This window comes from Tyto alba, unplaced genomic scaffold (genome assembly GCF_018691265.1).
Source record: "Tyto alba isolate M040663 unplaced genomic scaffold, T.alba_DEE_v4.0 Super-Scaffold_2, whole genome shotgun sequence".
In the NCBI taxonomy this organism is placed as follows: domain Eukaryota; kingdom Metazoa; phylum Chordata; class Aves; order Strigiformes; family Tytonidae; genus Tyto; species Tyto alba.
In genome coordinates this window covers 24,005,396-24,016,220 of record NW_024881282.1, presented here as the reverse complement: position 1 = coordinate 24,016,220, position 10,825 = coordinate 24,005,396, and the positions used below count along the sequence as shown (strand labels likewise).

Genomic DNA, 10,825 nt, shown 5'->3' with positions numbered 1-10,825 from the left:
TATTTTTTGTTGAATTAAATGATTACTTAAGGATATCATCCTCAGTGTGACTGGAGAGGTGCATTTGTTCTCTACTGACAAGGCAGGTGTGTGGGTATTGCGAAGCAACCACGCGGCTGCGACCTAGGCCCTGAGAGCCAGAGCTGCACCAGGCAGCATTAATGGCAGAGATTCAAGTGCTCCTAGTTTTCTCAGCAAATTTATGATGAGGTGGCAACATCAGGGAGAATTTTGATCGTTATTCTAAATATCTCCTTTAGTTTTCTATTAACAATAAGCAGAAGCAATACAATTAAAGCAAACTCAAATATAGTCATTATCATGGAGTCCAATGAGCAAAAGCCTTCAGTTTTATGGTGCTGTAAAAAGCAAACCTCTCACTACTTTTCCAGGGTTTTTGGTAATGAAGTGGCATTACTGGCTTTGGAGGCACTTCACAGTAGCTGCTTACAGCAGTCCCTACCCAGCGTTGATCTTGCTTTCCGGGATTCTAATGGAGTGGTGTCTTGGGCCTCTGGCTGAGACATATTCTAGTTACAGGCACAATAACAAAAGTCCTAAACCATGAGAAGTATAGAAACTAAAAATAAAGTCATTTGGACTCCTCCCACCAGTCAGCAGTCATTAGAGATGATGTTAGGGCAAAGTTTTCCTGCACAAAACCAAAGTTACCCAGCTGGCAAGCTGCCTCGGACTCACCCATTTCCTTCTCACAGAGGAAGAGACAAAGATCAGTTCCTTTTGGGTTTCCCCAGGCCTGGGCCATCTGTAGATACTGGTTAATAAAAACAGATTCACAGTCCTCATTCTCCCTGGTGATCAAATAAGGGATTCAAATACTTCATCACTCATCATTTACATACCCAGTTATTTTGAAGGCACCAGTATTTCAAGGTATTTTTTGGCTCCTGAAAGCAGATTAACCAACCAAACAAATTACCAAGAGAATTCCATGAAAGGAATATCTTAATATATCATCAGTTTCTGTTATAAACATTAAAAACAGTCAATAATGATTCCCAGGTTTTCTTTTTCACACCACAATTCTTGAATGTTCCAGAAAAGGGAACTTCAAGCAGTCACTCAACTTTGCAGTCCTGTTCTAATCTGCCTGTTACAAAAGCGAGTTGTGAATTCCCCTTCTCTTGCTTTGCTTTAACCTTGTAACATTTATAATCCCCTTGATACTCCTTACAAACGTTAGTACTGTTCGGGCTCACTGACATGCAATTTTGTCTTCAGGTTTCAGACAGTAGCAGACTTGCTGAGTCTTCTAAAACTAAATTTAATATAGAAGGCTCCACATCTTGTTTTCAGAAACTCTCTGGGATCCTATGCTTGAAAAAAAATCATTAATTTTTTGGTTCATGGAATAAAAGGTCACTTTTGTCATGCTGCTGCTAGGGTTGCATATCATTAGTTATGTCTCAAAGGTCAGAGTTCTGGGGGCAGAATACTTGAGTAAATTCCTGCCTCACTGCTTTCAAAATTATGAAGGCTGGAGTCAGAAGACTAATGTTTACTAATATCCTTGCAGTAAAACCCAGAGCTAAGGCAAGAGAAAAGATGGACTTTAAGACGGCTACTACTACGTTTGTCAGGCCAGAAGTGTAAGTCTGAGTAAGCAAGCAATGAATGAGTCGAGACAGAAGCCCACAACGGCAACACAGTGTGGACCCAAAGCTAATTGTCTTTGCCTGACCTACCCTGCCTTTGCAGGGCCCAGTGAGCTGTGAAGTACTACCAGCTTGAAGTTGGAAGTGATCGGACTACGCTGCAAGACCTCTGGAGAATCTGATTAATGACATATGTTTTGTGATAGCATCAAAATTCCCGATCACATGAAGTGTCCATTGCAAAAGCATTTTTAATTTGCATAAAACTAGAGACTTGAAAGTTAACCTAATCTGGGGAAGCATGTCAGGATAGAATATGAAGAAAAAAAAAAAAAAAAAGTTTAAGCTGCTTTTTTAGTACAACTGACCACAGAACACTGTTCAGGTGATAAAATTATGACACAGGTGCTTAAATAATCCTGTACTTGGTTTGCAAAGAGGAAAAAGGCACAAAAGGTTAAAGAAGAATGCTTTTATTCAGCTTTCAGTTCTCACAGTTCTAAACAGTAAACATAATTAACAATTCACCCACGGTATCGGAGAACATAGTCCTGGCATCAGTAAAATGTCTACTGTTTAAGGCACTGATAGTGGAAAAAAAAAAAAAGAAAAAAGACATAACATAGATTGCTCCTATTATTCAGATTTTGAATCTATTATGAATATATGCTTGCTATTCAAATGCTTAAAATTCCACAAGCTACATTCACAAACAATATTTATACAACTTCAGTGAATACTGAAACAGGAATCAGTGGCTCCCCTACTTTGACTTAAGAAAAAGTATTGCATTACTTTGGAGTGGGATCCATTTTTAACCTACTAAAAGAAAACAAAACACAAATTACTTCAGCAGTATGGCTTTAAGACCCTGTATTTGGTTACAATATAGCAAGCCAAGTTAAATAACAGCATACAAGTGCCATATAATGTCATCTTAAAAGGAGCAGTTTTACAATACAAAAATTAGTTTAGAACACACTAAAGAAAGTTTTTGTACAAACATTTTTACAAAACTGAATTACTCAAAGAAAAAAAATCAAGAACTTTTTAAATATGAATCACTCTTTACATGTTGTATACATAAAATTACTTATCTTGATGATATAAATTAGGGATACAACAAACTTTTTAAAGCTGGCACCCATTTACTATTGAAATGCACACATCAGAAATACTGAAGTGTTCGTTCTGCAAAAATCCTTAAGTCACATTTATACTTGCCAAATAGATACACAGTGGCTAAGGTTTCTAAAGGAGCCACAGTGACCTCCCGTGGCCACTTAAGAAATCCCTGTCCTTAACGTTCCGATTTTGAACATGACATTCCTCACAAACGCTAATAAACTTAACAGGTACAACAGTGGTTCATGCTTGGTCCATCTACCCCAATTCTATTTGAAATTAGTATAAAGGAACCTAGCCTTCACACAATCTAGCTCCTGGTCACAGAAACAAAGTTGTATCTCTGTTCTGATTTATCAAGAACCTGTTCCAGAACAGTTTAGAGAACTGTTTTCTGTACATCAGTGAGAGATGATGTTCAATAGTTGTTCAACACATCTTCAATATTAGGCTCCCAAATACATACCTTCAGCTTTTGAGACAACAAAGGAAAGAAAGGTAAAATGATGCTGACTGAAAGTCCAAACCAGAACACAGATAAAGTTGTATGAGACATTTTAAACGTGTCTCAAGTTTATTGGTATAGAAAGCCCAAAAACATTTTTAAAAGAATCCAAATGTAACAAGAGAATCGAAAAGTCAATTTAGGTGCCTTCTTCCATTGCTCTGAAGGAATGTAACAAACAGGAACAAAACACTGTCTTCTATGTCACCAACAGATGGACAACATGAGAACAACACAAAAATCACAGTAGTGACTGTCTCTCGATCTGCAGTACATTAATTAATACTTACATTCTTGTACTGCTTACAAATCCTCTCTGTGATATCCAACTTTCTTTCCATTAAGTGACTCTTCTGTGTTTGGTGCCAGCCATGTAAAATACACCTTCACTGGATCAATATTCCAATGCTTGTGAAATGAGACTGGAATTTGGTGAGAAAGGTAGCCTTTCGGGTAGTCCATTGGCCTTGCCTAAGATGGAAGAATAAAGCAAAACCACTGGTACTCAGTGATGAAGAATAATTTTAGAACATGGAAGTATCACCGTTCAATGGCCGCTGTATCACAAAAAAAGCAATGTAGCATCTACAAAACATACAAATTGATAACAAAGGGGGCTTCACATCATTCTATTAAATCAATTGACAGACATTAGTTTAGATCTTCAACTCGGGCTGCAGCCATCATGCTATGAATTACACTGACATTAAATATGCCCTATTTCTCAGGATGAAACGGTCACCATCTATGAAAGCAAGTGAAAAACACTGTAGTTCGTATTGCATCTTTTTGAATATACAGTTTTGGTTCAATAACGACAAAATGATTTTAACTAATCTTCTCTTGCTCCTTCTCTTAATGAGAGTTGCTAGCACTGCCACTGTGACTGGAAGACTCCAATAAGGTTGAAATATATGAAGTTTTGTGATGGGGAAAGGTTGCTAAACATAGGAAATATTGTGGTGCCAGAAAACTGCATCGTTAATTCCTTAACAGGTTATAGCAAAAGAGGTAGAATTACAATACAGCTACATGATGCAGCTGACTTCTTAATGCACCTAGCATATTTTATTTCCTCTGACAGTTTAATGGCATCTAAGTGCCTCATTGTATAAAAAAGCCCCACCTGTAGTGGTCCCTGGTAAAATAAGTAAATTTTGCTATTTTAAATAGAGTTTTTGTAAAGAAAAATGCATGGAAGACACACATTTGGGTTTTTTGAGATGTAAAACACAAGAAGAAAATTGAGTGATTGGGATACTGAATCAGTGATTTGATGCCTAAGCCAGTAACTGATTCAATACTGCACGCTACGCCTACTCATGGGGGTATTAATGAATTCTACATGCTGTGTGCTTTACGCAGTTCCATATACTCTCCTGTCATAAAATTATGCAACAGAATTTGACATTAAGAAATCTGAATATGTGGTGGTGCTGGGGTTTTTTATGTTGATATTTAAACCACTGAGTGCTTATTTTTAAAAAATTCCACTGGAGAAATCAAGAGGGACCTGTCTCCTTCAAGACTTTTGACAAAATCTTTAATGAACATTTAGGTTTCAAAAATCCGAATGATTTACTTTGGACAAAGGCAGTTTTTAGAAATCTGAGACGAAATATTTCTGCTGTTTGAAAATCAATCAACTTTTTATTGAGCTACTGAGACAAAATTTTGGTGTTTACATAATTCTAAAAGAATGAGATCTGCTCTAGCAACTATCATTTTTATTACATTGCTCTCTAAGAATCATACCACTTTATAGGTGGTTGACCTCAAGCTATAAATTTCCTGAATTTTTTATTCCTTACATTTTGTGGAATCAATTATTGTAACTTTTTTTTGGGGGGGGGGGGGTTGTTTTTGTTTTTGTTTTTTTGTGCTAGAATGTGTATTTTGTATCCTACAAAAGCCAAATACGTTGCTCTTGCCCAGATTTTATATTTAAGACCCCAATCCTGGCTGCTACTCAACAAGGTTCCTGTTCTCTTTAAGTGCCTCATCATGTCAAAAGCCTCTGGAACAGGTTACAGAGTATGTATCTACTTTAGCATTTAGCAAACAGGAAACCAGGAAGACCGAGCAAACACTGTAACATCAAAGACACTCTGAGGATGAAGATACCCCTGCTTTTGTTTCATAATATATACTCATTACAATTTTGCATTCGTGTACTTCAAGGAACATTGTACATCATAATATTTCATTGACGTCTTTAAAAAAAAAATTTTCTGGTTGACAGAAAATTCAGTTTTCGTCTTCTCATTTTTAAAATATTTGTTGCATGATAGTGAAATTTGTAGAATAAGCACACACAATTTTTACTCAGTAGCTTTCCCTCCAGCGTTAATTTTTGTTGAAGGTATGTTAAATTAGAATTTGTTACAAGGAACACCAAAGACAAATTACAATCCAGTGTCATTTTCTGCGTGGAAAATCAAACTGCTAGGATTTTACTTTCAAAGTGATTCAGTATCAAATGCACACCAGTAAAGACTACAAAGACATGCTTTGTTTTATTGTATAGAGGCCATTCCTACAAATCTGTAAAATGAGTTCTGTTCTTTCCAACTCCTTTAATTAGGTGGCTCTTTTAAAAAACACCTGCGCAAGCATAAATCAGTCAAAACCTGCTGATTTTATAAGATGCATTACTTGCTTTCTTTCTATACTGAAAGGAGTAAGCAATGATAAACACAACAGAAAAGTAAACAGATATGATTTTTTTTACATGGACAATGAATTAAAATATTGAATAGTGCATTCTCAGTCTTCCCATTTCTCTAAATAATAAATGTAATCAGAAAGAGAACCTTAATATAGGAAAACCTGATAATTTAAATAGCAATCTTTTTCCTCCCTCTTACAGCTGCTTTGAATTACATGTCAATTTACTAATTTTCAAGTAGTCTATTATCTTATTCTCAGTTCATATTCAGATACCCAGGTCTTCCCATTTTTTAAACTAGATTAACACCTGAAAAACATCAAACACTGCCCTGATTTAAATGCTGATTTTTTAAAAAGTTGAGCACTGTTTGGGAAAAATCTTAAGTGCTTCTTCTCTTTAATGCCATGGGAGGAAGGTAAAGTGTTTATTTGGTTTACAAGGCAGCAAATCTTTCTGGGACTCAATGCATCGTGTTTTCCACTGTGACACTACAGTTAGATTGTTAAATATTCTGGAAGACAGAAACAACGTTAAAATCTATTCCAACCCAATTCTCCCAGACTAGAGAATATACTCACAAGAAAATTATGTTTTGTGACCTCTTTTTCCCTTGTGCTAGCACAGGGCAATTTATCATATTTAAACCACCCTTCAGAATTAACCACGAAAGCAACAGTTCTGGGAATACTTTTACCTTTTATGTCTTCACTAATGAGATATTTCAGAATAGTAAACACTGAATTAATAGAGAGATTGGATAAGTAGAGAAGACAAATTTACTGAAAAATTTTGCAGTCAGTTCTCCATTATCTGAAGAAAAAAGTATTGTGGCGTGAGTTTTTTTGCTTGATCAGACTTGTTCTGGAGAGAAATAAGGTATAGCAGCAGCATCTTGGTTATCGTTATTACACATTGATCGAGTTTGCAGTATTTACGAGTCCTGTTTTATGTGTATACTTAAAAGAATGAAATACATTTTAAATACCAGTAAAAATAACTCTCTGACCTGATGGAAAAGTGGACTATGTGTTATAGGGATTCCTAAGCCACTGAAACACATCCCAAGGACCATATCATCAGGTGCATCCATGCTGTAACACCGGCATTTACTACCAAGTAGTTTCTGAACAGCTGTTCTGCTGAAAACCATCCTGAATAAAAAAAGCAAATGAAACGTGTAAGACAATAGCTACTCGAGAAGCCAAACAATTGTAATTAAATAATGCTAAAAAAAAACCAACTGCTAAATGATATAAAAGTTCAAGACAAAATGTAGCCCTCTGGTACAACATATCTGAAATTTTAAAATTTGAGGAGTCGGTACTGACAAGTAGTGTAAGAGGCATTTTCTGAAAGATAATTACTTTATGTAATGAAAATTAATTATATCAGTTATGCCAACTGTTGTTATTTCAACAATTAATTATTTAGCCACCATTTTTAATGCAGCTCATAATTCTTCCTAAATTTGGCTAGAACTTTAAAGGGATACTCTCCTCTGTCTTACTCAAATGGACTGTTCAGTTAGTTATCATGTAGCAATTAAATGAAAAGGACTCTAAACCTGAACTGTCAGTCCTTGAATCCTCTGTTATACAGAGTTCTCTCCATAAGTGAAAAATGTTCCTTGAAGCCATTGCAAGGCTCTTCTGTTCATCCTAACTTTCTTGCTTATCTAAATATCAACCAGGGCCTGGAGCTGTTAGATCATTATCGCTAATATAAGCCATCAATAGACCAAAAACATGATGATGTCTTAAATTCAACAGCTGAGGGAATATCCTCTTGTCTAGTATTCCACAGCTATCTTTTCTGAAGTTACATCATCCACCCAGTTCAATCAGAACACAGGGTACTCTAGCTACTGCAAGTTATACTAGAAAGATTCACACTCTGAAACCACTATATGACAATCCTTCGCTTGACAGTGGGACGTGGAAAAACTTCTGCAAGTACCAAATGCTAAGGCAAAAAGACTGACCTGAAAATACTGTGAGATTAAAGTTGTACAAGACTCCATCACTACCATTGCAACTGTGACGACTGCATGTATCATAAAAAGAAAAAAATAAAGGAAAGCACAATAGGAAGTCGTATCTCAGTACTCAGATCAAATAGAGAATGAATAATAAGCTAGAGACATGGGAAAAAAAAAAAACCAAAACAGAAAAACAAAACAAAAAATAAGAACAAAAGAGTTGGGACTTGTGACCAGCATGCGTTGCTCCACAGAAGGTGCGGTGTAAATTGCACACATTTGGGGGATATACTTGCTAAGTTGATTATCTGGACTGGGTACCTTCAGTTACATAGAATTCTTCACTTAAAATGAAGCTTCTCAAAATTAGGGTATGAAGCAAGATAGGTGCCTCTATCTGCTCACACCTAAGAATGAAAATAACCCCCAAATTTCCACATCTAGATGACAGAAGAGAAACTAAGAGACAAACACTAAAAAGATACAGAAGTGTAGGACTGGTAATCAACAAATATACCAGTACCAGTAGAAGGTTTGTTTCTCAATTCAAGCATAAACCCTACTTAAGTAAGACCTTATGGAACTATGCAAAACAATGAGGAGGCCAGTCAATTCATTTTTACTTACTTATAGATGGATAAGAATCTGGGAAGTTAGTACAGCCATTACTTATCACAGAGGAAGACACTAAGGACATTCAGCCATTCACACTACTTGCTTCAGACACACAAGATGGACAAAGCAGTCTTAAGATCATTCTTATTGCAATATGAGCCAGCCTGAAAGTTCATATATATGTTACTTGAAACCAAATTTTGCATACAATCACAGGGACCCATGTGTCTCATGCATGAGATCAACCCACAACAATCTCTTTCTCTGAGAAACTATTTTCCAGGACATCAACATCAAACGCCTTCCTCAGCTATCTCTCCATTAATCATTGCATGAAGTTCAAAACCAGAATGAGAATCGTGATCATTTTTCTCCTTGGACAAAGAAAGAGAACAGGAATGAATATTTTCATTGCAGCTATTCGTATCGCCAGGTGTGCTGCTTTGGGTTCTCCTGCAAACTTGACAACAGTTCAGATCATGAGGGTATTTTTTTAAGCAACTATCCCAATTGTCTCTGCTTACTACACTTTGAATCACATTGTAAGATGGGCTCTGAGTATGCGGAATGAATTCTATCAGATGAAACAAGGCTGCAAGATGTCTGTATTGGGAGGACATGTGGTGCAGATAGATAACTGATAACTCGCTTCACAGAACCAGTCAAGTTGAAATGACTCCTCCTGAAACACGCGTGGTCCTCAGCACCACCTGTTTCGCTCTACAGATCTGTTCCCAATGGGCACCACAACTTCTTACTAGTTAGCACATTTGGGTCTTTGAGCACCATTACATTTTAACTGCACTAGGAAACATTACTGGTTTTGTTGAAACTGATTTGTGTTGTAATTCAAAACATTTGCACTCAAAGCAGGGACTGGTGCAGATCTCAGTAGGACTTTAAACAAATTACCCTCCTCCGCCAGTGATATAACTATATCCTCCTGTTCCCAAGCCGTAACCGTAGCGCTCTCCAAGAAATACTGGTTCATTGGGATCATAGCAGCTGAGCAGTTTTCGGAGTCTGAAGATACTATAATATGAAAATCCATTTAATAAAAAATAAAATCACAAATCACGTAGACATTCATTTTGAAACAGACATCGCTAGCCTAAGTGATATTCTAGTAAATAGAGTAAAAATTACAGGAGAAATTCAGAAATTCTACAAAAAACAGAGATACCAACCGTTACACAAAAATTTATGCTGTGTTATTGGCTATGAGATATGACCGCTGAATTTGGTCAAATGATGAATCAATTAGCTTAAAATATTTTTCTGAAGCAGACAAAGCTTCTCAGCAAACCTGAGTCTCATCTCAGAGAAAACATTAAATTATTTTTTCCAAACAATGGTAAGTTCTCTGCAAACGATATTTTCTGCCCAGGAATTGAAAAACAAAAAACTAGATTTAGTTTTACAAATCCTGCTTTATCTACAGTTACAGCCTCTTCCAAATTTTTCTTCTGTCACATGATTTCATGTAAAGTATTGTCTTGAACCATTTCTTCTCATGTTCATGACCATGTGATCCTGCTGGTTAATCACTGTGTCTTATTTCACTTACACTGCAGTGCCAGTTTTCATGTGAATGGGATCTATTTTCTAACAAAGGCAAGTCCCTGGACACCGTTCTCACTCCAAAAACTGACCCTAGCTTATGGAACCTTTTCTGACACATTTATGTGAGGAATACATCTTAGAAAGTGTACTAGCAAATCACTAAAACCAATTAGCTCAGACATATCTACACTGAAGAATCACAATGTGTCATCATATTCAAACTATATAATTACATAATAACACCAATATGCATAGCTCTTATCAAGTTACAAGATTACGGGGGTTTTAACAGTCAAGGAATGCTGAAGGAAAGTGACAATTTTTTTCTTTAAAAGGAATATAAAGCTACATAACTAATAAAGCAGCTGTATCTCTTAAATACAGAAGAAGAGGTGAATATTTCTAAAACTTCTGTTGGCATGAACAGTGGTAATTCCTGAAGTATTGCAATGTATACCTTATTAGTGTGTCATCATCCACTACGACTAACCAAGGAGTTCTGGGAGAGGTATGATTCAAAAACCTTTCCAAAATGGCAAAAGTTTTCCCACAGTGACCTAAAGGAAGAGAAGTAACAGAATAAACATGTAAATAAAATTTAATTTTGTAATAAACAATTTTTCATTAATTAAGCAGTTTATTGCTCTATGCAAAACATTTTGGAAATGACCGGCAAAATATCTGAGATGCAAGTCTAAATTACATCCTTCATTGTGCTGACTGGTATTTGTTCCAACACAACCATTTCTTTC

At 36.1% G+C, this 10,825-nt stretch overlaps 1 protein-coding gene across 2 annotated transcripts in view; it reads right to left on the bottom strand.

The window, feature by feature from the left end:
• Positions 1–2,073: 2,073 nt before the first annotated feature.
• B3GLCT (beta 3-glucosyltransferase) overlaps positions 2,074–10,825 on the bottom strand; it is a 63,210-nt gene continuing 54,458 nt past the window's right edge. The window contains exons 12-16 of one of the 2 annotated variants that reach the window (XM_032982888.2): positions 10,531–10,630; positions 9,423–9,542; positions 7,899–7,960; positions 6,924–7,068; positions 3,611–3,717 (exon numbers count right to left, since the gene is read on the bottom strand). In XM_032982888.2, the coding sequence (XP_032838779.1) occupies positions 6,959–7,068; positions 7,899–7,960; positions 9,423–9,542; positions 10,531–10,630 (392 nt within the window). In that variant the 3' untranslated portion in view covers positions 3,611–3,717; positions 6,924–6,958. Of the gene's footprint in view, positions 3,718–6,923; positions 7,069–7,898; positions 7,961–9,422; positions 9,543–10,530; positions 10,631–10,825 lie in introns of both variants that reach the window. The other variant, XM_032982887.2, reaches the window with a different exon arrangement.